Below are 12,973 nucleotides of genomic sequence, written 5' to 3' on the forward strand. Positions count from 1 at the left end.
ATAAAAACAAGAAACAAATTACTAGCGATGCAACAGGCGGAATTATCGGTTTATGTATAAACATTAATTCTTTCTTCCAAGAATCGAACCGAGGTCTTCATTACCAACTAGAATGACTAAATAATAGTAGGAGTAGTAGTAAACGAACAAATATACAGTAAAAAATAGATTTTAAAGTCGCACAATTTGACCCCAAAACCTCACTGACCTACTAGCACGCACCAGCCCCATCTGCCGTCCGGTGGCACCATCTCCCAATCTCGTTCGGGAGCCGGCCCGATCGTAAAACGTCCAACTTTTCCCTCTTCATCCTCGGGTAGTTTCACTGTAACATAATAAGTAAATTAAATAAAAAGCGCCGAAAATTGTTCAGCGCTATCCGGTACCTAATCCGCATTGTTATAAATAGGAAATTACTAGTAAAAGCAAAAATTTGATGTGTAATATTTTTATTTTGTGTAAAATGTATGTTCACCGTTATTGTCATGTATTTTAGAATAGATATCCCGTAGAAAAATAATATATATGTAAGGAAAATATAATATATTTTCCTACTACAAACGCTTGTCTATATTGTATTTTATATAAACTCTTTTGTAATGTTGTCTTTGCCGGCTGATCGACGATGTTTAATTTATGTCACTTGACATAATATATGTAAGATATTTTAATTTTTTCAATATATTATTTTACTTTATAAAACCTAGAATATAGCCTATATTCTAGGTTTTGTTTTTTGTTTTAAATGTTGTTTCTTTTGTATTCACAGAGAAACGCAGTTGTGCCTTATTTATTCCCAGTAAAAGCGATTGATACTATTATATATATTATGTGGTGTAATAAATAAATAAAAATAGAAATTATAATACTTTAAATTCTTTATCATTGCGAGTATTTAAAACGACACTTAGGGTCTGTTTCAAAATGTACTGATAAGTTCTACATAAGTTCCAAATTACCAATTTATTAATTATTGGTAGGATTAACACTATTGTTGCGTTTCACGACGTTCAGATAGCCCTATTCGTCACATCAAGTCCATCATAAGTTATGAGTCCGGTGAATGTCAAATAGCACAATTTATCTTCCAAATAATTTATGTGTTGCTACTATTTGGTACTTTATCCATACATTGTGAAACAGACCCTTAGTCATCTAAATAATGTAATTTAATTTTCGATTACATAAAAAGATTGTGAAAAGCTCAGTCTGTTTGGCCGATTTGTATGTTTGGGTGCGTTTAATTATAGCGTATCTAATGAATTTCATTCTGTTTTAAGCGAATTTAATGAACCATGTGCCCATTTAATATTGAACAATAAAATAAATAAATAATCCTAGGCTATTAGACAGGTAAAAGATAAAATACAGGTTTGTTTAAAGTACTTTCATACTTGGTTTGCGTTACGTGGTTAATAAACATTAAAAAAAATTGAAATATTTATCTAGTACCAAATCGGTCGTTAACACTGAATCATAGACAACGGAAACATTATACAAATGTAATTCAAATATTCTTGTTATTTAACAGTTTAAATTTTGCTGCAAAGTTGATACTCTATGGCTCAGATTCAGAGTCGAGACTTGCCAGGGCAAAAAACAATTTTACGCGCGTCAAAATGAGGTCAGGTCAGGAGACGAGATTTAGCGCCAACTATGATTTGAAAAATTTACTCCTGAATATTATTGCATGTGAGACGGATATAGGTATTTTTTAAATTATAATTGAATCATTTAATCATGATACATACGTATAATTTGTATTTACAATTGTCTTAACCTACAAAGTAATAATAAAAATTAAAAATAAAATTAAAACAAATTTAAAAAGTTTTTATTTATATAAGTTGCACACTGGCTGAATTCACAAGAATTGCATTATTTATAATTACTTATAAAAAGGTTTACACATATTATGTTTTTAGTTTTATTTGTATATTAATAAGATTTCTATTGTATAAGTATTATATAATAATAATAATAATATAGCCTTTAAATTCCGAAACTCTGTCACTTTAAATATCTGAACTTTAATATATTTTCACTCCAGTATATGTCGGAGTTCGGTTTGCCTCTTGGCAAAGGCCCCCTCTAAACCTCTAATACTTTGTATAAGTATTAAGCTATTGTAAAAATAGGAAATTAATAAATAAATATTTCTTAATTTAGTATATCCGAACCAATGCGACTTGGGGTCAATAAAACGGGTTTATTATTATTATTAAGTATAAATAATATTTGTTAGTAAGGTAGTGTGTAAGATATATATAAAGACAAGAACAGCTAAAACTTGAGAATGGCTGTACTGATTTGGCTAATGATACTGAAGTATTTGTGGAAGTTCAGGGAAGGTTAAAATATAAATAATAAGTAAAAAATACTAAAAACGACAATTTAATTATCCAATAAAAACTGTTCATAACTGAGAAATATTTTATGTCTTACGTATTAAAAAAAACAAATTTGTCATCTGTATATATATATATATAAGTTAAACTCAAATGTGTTGCAAAAATATTTATTTTAAGAAACAACATTTAGAGTTTGCTATTTCAGTTGTACTTTTATCATATTTCTTTTATTATCAATTAAAAATGTACTCATAACAAACACTTCATATTCAAATTAAAAATGACACATACATAGACAAACAAAACTAGTGAACATTTATAAAAACAAAATAGATAATGAATAATCTAATTTAAGAAATATAAATATTTCTTTACATATATATAAAAATGAACGCGTGAACGGCTGGACCGATTTCGCTAGTTATTTTTTGTGTTTGTTATTGTCAGAAGTTTCTTATACAAATTAAGAAAATTGCGCGGAAAATTAGAAAATTTGACAATACTTAATAAACATATTAAGACGGACTTTTGTTACGATAGCAATTTTTTTTTCAGTGGATAGCGCTATTACAATTGAACCTTTTTTGATGTAACCTTATGGCGTACAGAACATTGACAGAATGCGTGCTGCAAATATCGTCAAAGAGGATATAAAAAAAATGAATATCGTTTAAAACAAATGCTTCGATCGGAGTTATTATATTGATAAAATACATCTGTTCCCGTGTCGGAAAACCAACAAAATTAATTATATACGCGCCAGAAAAACAAACAAAGAAATTTGTATATCATAAAGCATTAGAATAATAAACAGTTTGTGATTGAAATATTTTTTAGTTAATTACACCAATTCGAAATCAATATTCATAGTTAAGAGACAGGACAACGCGGTCGGGTCCGCTAGTACATTTATAGATTCAGAAATTTGTGTTTCATGGCTATAGTATACACTCGATATGTCTATTTAAAAATGAAATATTAATGTTTGACACATATATGTAGCTACGTCATAGTATATTATAATTATTGTTTGACATCAGAGCTAATAAATTTGCCTATTCCACGATATGTCGGAATGGACTTAAAACTTTCTATTTATACGAGAGATATTACAGATATTATTTCTATAAAGCAAGGCTATTGTAGTATGACAGTGAAATGTTAAATCTTTTTACAAGAAGCAAAACCCAGGCCCCATGCGCATTAAGTTCAGTCAAGTTAAAAATCACTTAAATATATCACTAAGTCAAAACTTACCGAGCTTATTAGATTTATTAATTAATTTTTGGTATTTTGTCATTTCGCACTTTATTATTTATATTTAATAACCTGATTATACTAAATATCACAATTAAATGGCACACAATACAGCACTGACACTTACTACCTACATGAAATTATTAAAGTTAATTTAAAATTGAGGGTAGTTTTAAAAATATCACAGATAATACAAAGTTTTGACTTTTTCTTTTAATTTATGTAATAATATATTTAAAAATAATTCTAAAGAGTGTCTGAATACAATCAAAAATACGTATCTACGCAATTACTCTGCATATTTTGATGAATTTATTTATAAATATAAAAGACAGTGACATAGACAATTATTTCTAAGAATTATTTTGAGCTTACACCCACCTTTCTTTGAAGACTTGACAGATAGTAGACCTTCATCCTGGACGACAGGAGTGACCAACAACTTCTCCTGCGCCTCATCGCTCACCTCCTCTTGCCGTATCGCTGGTGTTGCCATATTGTCACTTGCTCGTGCGCATGCTTTTTTGTGGAATGTGGCTTAGTTGCATAGTCAGTCTTCTAGTTGGCTGGTTTCGGTCTGCAAAAATAATATTATCCATATTTATATATAAAATGAAGTGCTGTTCTTTTGTCTTGCTAAAACTCGAGAATGTCACGAAAGCTTTACATTATTTTAATGGTCCAGTGAATAGGCTATCTCGCTCCTACAACAGTCTGTTTTTTTTTTTTGTGGGGAAATGCGTTACGCGTACCCTCCCGCGGCATGGTTGACCTGGTGGGGAAGGGTTATGTGGGACTCGTTGTTGTGCATACCCACTAAAACCCCACGGCCGCGGCGCCACCAGCAATCGCCCGGGGCAGGACACGGTAACAGCGTAGCCTTGTCCGCATCCAGCCACACGATCAGCCGTTAATATTACGGTCCTACGGCCACGAATGATGTGGAATGGTCCTTGGCACAGCAAGGGCCTTTCACATCGGCCAATTCATCCTGTTTTATAGAGCCGGGGGAGGCCGGGTACAATGCTTGCAGGGACGTCAGCATCCCTTCTTTTGGACCCACGCTCTTACAACAGTCTACCAACTTACCGTAACTTTGTTTTGCAGGCTCTTAATGTGGTTAAAGTTATCATTTAGTTTTTTTATTACTGTTATTGTAATTTTTTAGCTTTTTAGTTTTAGTTATTACTATTAATTTTTAGTTATTATCATTATTGTTTTGTTTTATTTATTTTTTTGTGGTTGTTTGTTTAATTCTTTTCTTTGATAATTCTTATGTTCTAATGTAATTGATGTGTATGTTTGTTAAATTTGTGATGTCATATTTTCTTGTATTTTTTAGGCATACACATTGTTTTAGAATGTATAAATAAATAAATACTAATTTATTTTAAAAATGTATTATTTATGCTGTAAAAAATAATATAGATATAAATTGATTGTAGTTAAGATTTTTATTGACTGTTAAACCGATTTTATTATTATTGTGTGTTGAAGTGGATTCAAAAATCGTTTAATTTTTAAATGTTTCTTTAATTAAAGACCTGTGTACAGAACAACGTTTGATCCGTTAGTTGACCACAAACTTGTATCTTGGTAGTTTTTTTAAGCAATGCTATGCATTTCACCTATTTAATTTTCCTCGCATAATTTCCTTTCACCGTAACTATGTTAGCAGTGAACTCAAGGTCATAATATATAATAGTATTTACATAATAGGCAACGCTAATATGCATAACTTATTAAATTTTAAAACTGATATCACTCACACACATTGCTATATAAAGTGCAATAAACTGTCAAGGCGAAATCTAATCAGTTAAACACTACTACCAAGGTCATACTATACGTACATAGTATCGACGAATAGTGCCGTTATAAAACGACCATCCTTTTTTTAAAGAAAAAACTTTATATATATGTTGTACGAGCCAAGGCTGTACATTTTTCTCGTTTAGACTTTCTTAGTTTTATAATCGTGACGATTTCCTAAATCGTCGGAGTTACGCCCCGAGAGTATAGCCAGACGCAGGCACTCTCTTCGACTGTTACATTGCAGTAATTCTGAACGAATTAGCAATTGACTAAATATGATTTTAGGGACTGAATACATTCTTCATAACACTTTAAAAAAAGGGTGCGTGTACTTATGTACATTGTACGCACGTAAGAAGTTATACTTCTTTGGCTTTCTTTATTTTTTTTAAATATTAAATAATTAATAATAAATATTTAACGTTAATAATTTAATAATATTTAATATTTAGTACATTATTCAATTATCAATTAATATTAATAATTATTATTATTTATTATTTTATTATATTATTCATTCAATTTAATAACTAGGTATGTTTCATAACCTTTTAACTAAGTAACAATAGGTCTTTGTGAAAAAGCATGGCTAAATTTCTTTGAAAAAATTATTAAAACTCCTTTATTTGTTTAAAAGGTACTACAAAGGTCATTATGGTCATTCAAAATTCTTGGCATGGCTTGGCTGCTAACTTCACGCATGTTCGTAAAATTTCACTCTCATAAATTTTTCATAACGGGCCTAAAGAAGTATAACTTCAAAAATACTTAACTACTGTGGCACAAAAATGTTCAGTTTCAGCGTAGACATAGAAGATGTGGTTTAAGAATGTAGTTTGAATCGTTAGTGAAAATTTTGTTTTTAAGAAAGTGGTTAGAGAAAAAGAGAAAAAGCGCTTTTTTATATGGACCACTAAATTAGTATAAAAACCTGATACAAATTGACATATACAGTCGAACCTGGATAAACGAGAGTTCAAGGGAGCACAATCTCATTCTCGCTTAAAGTGGTTTCTCACCAATCCGAGTTTTTCGCTAATGCAGGTACATGGGTAGCGTTTCTCTCTTATAGAGAGAGGTACGCAGCAATAACAACATAGTCACAGACTATATTTTATTAAGAATTTATTTATTTATACTTGAAAAAATCCTTCAATTTCGTTTGGGTTCTGTTTTTGTAATTTGAATGATTTTTTCTGACTCATAAATTGTGTCGAATATATGTATGTATTTTTATTGTAAAGTTCCTCCTAAATAATATAAATAAATAAGCTCGACTGTCGCTTATAGAGGTATAGATAAGTAGCAGTCTCACTTACGGAGGTCCATGAGGGAAAAACGACTCTCTCTTACAGAGGTTTCTGTTTCTAGCTAATGGAGGTTTTGGGAGCTTTAAAAGATGGGTCCCGGATTTCACTCTCACTTATAGAGTTTTCTCACTTATCCAGTTCTCACTTACCCGAGTTTGACTGTATATACAATAATATTACACGACCAGCGAAATCAAGATACAAAAAGCAGTCTTAATATAAACAACCATAAAAAAACGACTAAACTATTTGAACCAAGAATCAAGAATGAAAGTATCTGTACTGTCTAAATTCTACTATTTGCTGAAGCCAGAGAACCACAAAATATGTCAAAAGCGTTAGGTGAAGAAAGTTCGTTTTGGGTAGCTTTTTTTATGTGACAGGAGGCAAACGGGCAGGAGGCTCACCTGATGTTAAGTGATACCGCCGCCCATGGACACAAACATCGCCAGACGGCTCGTTGCGGCCGGCCTTAATGAATTGGAACGCTCTTTTCTTGAAGGACCCTAAGTCGAATTGGAAATGCTGGTTCCACATAGTGGTGGTGCGCGGTAGAAATTACCTTAAGAATCGCTGGTGATGGAGATCATAAATAAAATACTTTCGCCACAAACTCCAGCCTCGAAATACATCAACGAACAATCTAGTTCATGATCTTACGGTCCAAAATACCAACAAGTTTGGATAACCCAGAATTTTATTGTTCCACATATCAACAGTACAATCCTTTAATCATCAAACAAGGTCATTACACTCTTATCAACGCATGATGTATTTTTAAATACACTTATCAAAGATTGGTGTAAATTTCCTCAAAATTATTAATAGGAAGACTTCGTTTAGAATTATTAATAGGAATATTCCAAACCATTATGTAACGGATAGACAACATTATTATTGAAGTAAAAACCGTTTACTACGACATCGTTTAGAACAACCGGTTATATTGACCAAAATCAAAGGTCCCACATGAATTCTATTGTATTAGGTTCTTAACAACGTCATCGGCTGTTACGACTATCGGTTTTTACGACCAAATATTAGTCCCTTCGATGTCGTTATGACAGATTTTGACTGTATTTGAAAAAAATATTTAAAACCAGCCTGGCCTAGTAGCTTTGATTCCCTGAGGTTGAGATCCCTGGCTGTTTATGGGCATTTGGGCATTTTAATACTCGCATGGTGAAGGAGAACATTATGAGGAAACCAGCATGCCTTAGACTTAATATGGCTTGTGTCAGGCACATAAAAATGATCACTATTTATCTATTAAGAAAATGATGACATACAGCTATCTGAGGCCCAGAGCTAGGTAGCACTGGTTTTTTTTATCGAAATAGGTAACGGTTTTTGGAACGAAGTTCCTTATCGCGCGTTGTGAAAGGGGGCTAGACGGAAAAAATTCTTACGAAAAGTTGTCACGACACTTTTTTGCTATTTGCTATTATAATACACCGGTTCTCGTCCGATCACCGAAGTTAAGCAACATCGGGCGAGGTCAGTACTTGGATGGGTGACCGCCTGGGAACACCTCGTGATGTTGGCTTTTTTTTTCGTCGTCGTTTAACATATAAATTAATCGAAAGGAATTTCCTTCCATCCGGGAGTCCCTTGACACCTCTAAAGTTTTTTTATTACAATATAACATTAATAGTAAATTCAATTTACATTTATAAATAATTAAAACAGTTTTAAAATTTTACATGCTATGCATGCTATTTTACATTCTAATTAATTAGTTTCGCATGTAAAATTTTAAAACTGTTTTAATTATTTATAAATGTAAATTGAATTTACTATTAATGTTATATTGTAAAACAAAAAACCGTTATCTGTTAATTATTTTAAATTAATTAATATTTCAAATATAACAGTTTCGAAGAATATGTATGCAATATTTCTTATTTCATTAGATCTATTCAATATGTCGCCCTAAATTGTCTTGAAACACTACACTACTATATATATATATATGGTGTGTGTATATGTATGTATGTATGTATTTTGTATATATATATATATATTTTTTTTTTCCAAAACTCCCTGTTGCCTCCATCTCTCTCTGTTTTGAGCATTTTTCTCCCAATCCTCTCCACCAACTTTCTTAAGCTCGTCGGCCCACCGTGCAAAAGGGCGACCACGCTTTCTTTTTTCTGGTGGCCCTTTCCACTTTGTTACCCTCTTTGTTTTATTTATATTTAAAATATAAGCAATAATAAAAAGTAAAGAAACTACATTAAAGTTTACTAATAATAAATTATAAGCACTTAAGACTTTGTACATATCGTCCTACATATTATGTTGTCAACAACAGTGCGTCATTAATATCAATGAACGGGAGAGCATTTTATTAAAGCAAATATTGTCGTGAATCATCATGAAATATCGTCAAATATACATATACATCTTTGTAGATATATCTTTATATACATAAATAAGCTTATATATAAAATTCTCGTGTCACAATTTTCGTATCCATACTCCTCCGAAACGGCTCGACCGATTCTTATGACATTTTATGCATATTTAGTAAGTCTGAGAATCAGCTACTATCTATCTTTCAAACCCCTAACTGATAAGGGATGTTTTACAAAAACATGTTTTTCCCAAAAAACATGTTTTATTTTTATGATTATTTACGAAAGTTACTTGTAAGAGTTATCTAAGAATCGCCATGAACGCACTACACTACTAAAACATAGTGCAATAAATATTATTGTTAGTCATGGTTCACAGTAATACTGCTAAATTAAGAAGGCAATGCTGAATTTTGCAAAAGTTATCAACTTACACACTACTTTGAATCGCAAATGTCGCTGATGAATTTCCGTATCTTGAAAAACGGCTGTATTACAATGACCTACATTATAAGGAAAACGCTCAACGTTTAGTCAGGTCGAGTGTAACAACAGCTTTACATTTGGACTTGGTTAACGAGCTATTTGACAAGTTTTTAAAAGCCATTACAGCTTATTAATTACAGAAACTGTTACTGTTTTTAATTCGGTTACTTGGCTTAAAAAAAAATCAAATTAAACATTCATTTTTCTAGAACCCAATAAAATACTCCTCTAGGTGAGATAGCATAATCATAGCCACTAGTAAACACATTAAGATATCAAGATTTTTATGTGTTTTAATAACACATATTATCTTACGATCATAAAGTCTCCAACGAAATTAAGTTCAAAGATAAGGATGATCACGCGACGACATTATTTACATCATCTATTAGACTAATCTGTGTCCAATTTGTGTCACGAGGCTAAGGGAGCGTTCAAGTATTACGTCACGCAATTTTTGGAGATTATTGACCCCCCTCTCAGTGTAACGCGCCGTAACGTTTTTCTGTAGTAAAACGTTTTGTGACCACCCAGTGACTCAATCAATCCCCACCCCGCATCGTAACGTTTTATAAGAGTAATCCCCCCCCCCCCCCCAAATTCATAACATACTTGAACGCTCCCTAAGTGAAAAATTTATATTCTTAAATATTGGATTTATTATATATTTTTTTTAAGTTATGTTTGATGCCGATTATTCTCAATATCATTTTATTTTTCATCCTACTGTACAAATAGCCATGACTATTGCATCATCGCTAAAGTTAGAGAAAACAATATGACCACATATATATGTGTTCATTTTAAAGTTAAAATAGCAGTTAAAGTATTAATTAGTACGTGTTGTGTTCAATATTAACGGTCTCATTTTCAGTGAGCCCTAAGAAAATACACATAAAACACAAAGAAATACTATAAACACATACACTACATAAATATATATATGTAACTAGTGGACCCCACAGACGTTGTCCTGCATGATATTTAAAGCGATTAGGATATTAAGCAAAGTATGAAAGTACCGACTGCAGTGCCATCTGCCGGGCTGATTTGTGAATCTAAACCATTCCCAGATCCCCTTGAACACACACAAAAAATTTCATCAAAATCGGTCCAGTCGTTTAGGAGGAGTTCAGTCACATACACACGCACACAAGAAATATATATATTAAGATATAAATTAACTAAACACGCCCCGGATGCACGTTTATTTTTAAAATATTTTGGAGTAGCATTGACATGGAGAAAGAATTTTAGAAATCAGTTCAGAATAAGTTTATATCTCTATAGTATATTCGGTTTATATATATGACGTTGAAGCAATTTAATCATTATTGGGAAAGGCGACGGCGGCGTCGGCGACGCGAAATCTCTAAACGTCAAGATCAATTTGACGTTTCCCAAATAGTTTTTGTGCAATGGTTTATTTTTATTAGTGTTTTAATTCAAAACTATTTCCGCATAATAATTTACAAGGATAGGACAATTTTGGCCTGGTGGTTGTTTAAGCGCGTGACTTTCAATCTTGAGGTAGTACGTTCAATTCCCGGTTGAATGAATTCTTATAATTAACACTTGCCCGAACGGTGAAGTAAAATACCCCTAGGCTGATACTGTCCTAAAAATTATATTGTTATTAATCACTTTTTAAATGAGGACACAAAAGCGCTTTGAAAAATACTATGTTATGGGTTTCATTACACAATGGAAAACATTGTATATTGGCAATGATCCAAAGTAAACCATTTATAATTTAAGAAAACTCCAGAAAGTTCCAGAATACAAAAAAATTTATATTAAAAAATGAGATATTAGTATTGTAAAAAACTAGCACATGACTCAACCCAACACAGAAGGGTGATCACCAACTTGCCTACATAAAAGCAAAATTAATACCCATATGATTCTGAAACAGATTATAAATTGTCACTACTAAATTAAAAATTTATCTTATTGTCTATTGCAGGAAAGTTCTAAAGGACAGTTAAGTGTATGGTCACCCAAATGAGTCTGCTCTAAATTTACATTACATGTAGTTTTCTATAGCGTGAGGGCAAAGGAGGTTGTGGATGACTGCCGCAGTTATGGCCTCGATTCTCGTGAACTTGGACAGTGTTGACTATGGAACAAGCACTCTATTTGTATATGCTTTTAAGTTTAACATACCATGTTATCATATAATAATTAGTTATTCTTTAGAGTTACATGCTTGCTCAGAAAGTAAAACTAACAAACTAATCTATGTATATAGAGATATATTAAAATCAACAAATAACTAACTGAACTGATAACTCTGAACATTAAATAAATGATGCAATTAAATTGAATTCTGTTAATAAGCTAAGTAGGTGAGTTATTGTTTTCAATAATGAGGCCATTTAATAATTACAGCTATTAGTGTTCTATTGAGGATAATCTTTTCATTTTAAGTGTCTGAAATCTTAAAGATTTGTTTCACTGGCATATAACTACTGCTACATAGTACAGCAGATAGGCATCTAAAAATTTTGTTCCTATTGGCTTTGTTCATTGTTATTCCTAATTTATATGAACAGTTATAAGCTGGTGTGATAAATAGTCTTTGTGTTTCTCATTATACAGTCAATTAAAAGTTACAAGCCCCGCATAATTCGGCTTTGTTTATCTTTAAAACAGTTCATATGATTAAATAAAGTAATTCTTATGTTGATACTTTAAGAACTGAGAAGTTTTATTCATGGAAACTTTTTCCATTATCTGTTTAAGCTTAAGAACCACATTTCTTTGTACTAAGCCAAACTGAGCTGCATTTCTTAGTAACCAATGATTTGTATTTAACTACTTTATCATGTTTGTTGATTATAATTTCTAGTTACTACTAGATAATCGTTTCATTGGTTTGTGTTATTATTATTCAATATTATGCAGTACTATATTCCATAAATCAACTAAAATATTTTATTCCTTCTACACTTTATATAATCATATATATTTTATATCTTATTATGTCCATATATTTAATGTAGTATCAGCTATAAATTAGTCATAGATTTCCATTTCTCGTCTCCACGCTCAAACATATTGTAATAATAATATTTTTTAGAGAATTCTTCAAACTTACCATTTAAATATAATCGATAAGTAAATAAATATCACGTCATAGGATCACTTCACAGAAACTACGCGACATTCACACAAAAATTAAAATTCACAAAAATAATAATTCGGATAGAATCACATTGCAAATCGCAAAACAATGAATGAAAAATTCAATGAATCGTGAAAATACTACGTACGACCGTCGACGAATGTATTTGACAATTCATGTTTGATTGTCATTGTCAGTAGAAAATGTTGCCACTACCAATTTTGTTTAGACTATCAATTATTAAGGAATTATTTTTTATTATACTTCAGC

The 12,973-nt window shown here is 31.4% G+C and overlaps 1 protein-coding gene across 2 annotated transcripts in view; it reads right to left on the bottom strand.

Moving 5' to 3' along the window:
• LOC125061098 (monocarboxylate transporter 13-like) overlaps positions 1 to 12,876 on the bottom strand; it is a 43,962-nt gene extending 31,086 nt beyond the window's left edge. Inside the window, exons 1-3 of one of the 2 annotated variants that reach the window (XM_047666308.1) lie at positions 12,677 to 12,874; positions 3,990 to 4,185; positions 209 to 325 (exon numbers count right to left, since the gene is read on the bottom strand). In XM_047666308.1, the coding sequence (XP_047522264.1) occupies positions 209 to 325; positions 3,990 to 4,104 (232 nt within the window). In that variant the 5' untranslated portion in view covers positions 4,105 to 4,185; positions 12,677 to 12,874. Of the gene's footprint in view, positions 1 to 208; positions 326 to 3,989; positions 4,186 to 12,676 lie in introns of both variants that reach the window. The other variant, XM_047666309.1, reaches the window with a different exon arrangement.
• Between the last annotated feature and the right edge of the window lie 97 nt (positions 12,877 to 12,973).

The sequence above is a fragment of the Pieris napi genome, chromosome 23 (assembly GCF_905475465.1).
Source record: "Pieris napi chromosome 23, ilPieNapi1.2, whole genome shotgun sequence".
Lineage (NCBI taxonomy): Eukaryota > Metazoa > Arthropoda > Insecta > Lepidoptera > Pieridae > Pieris > Pieris napi.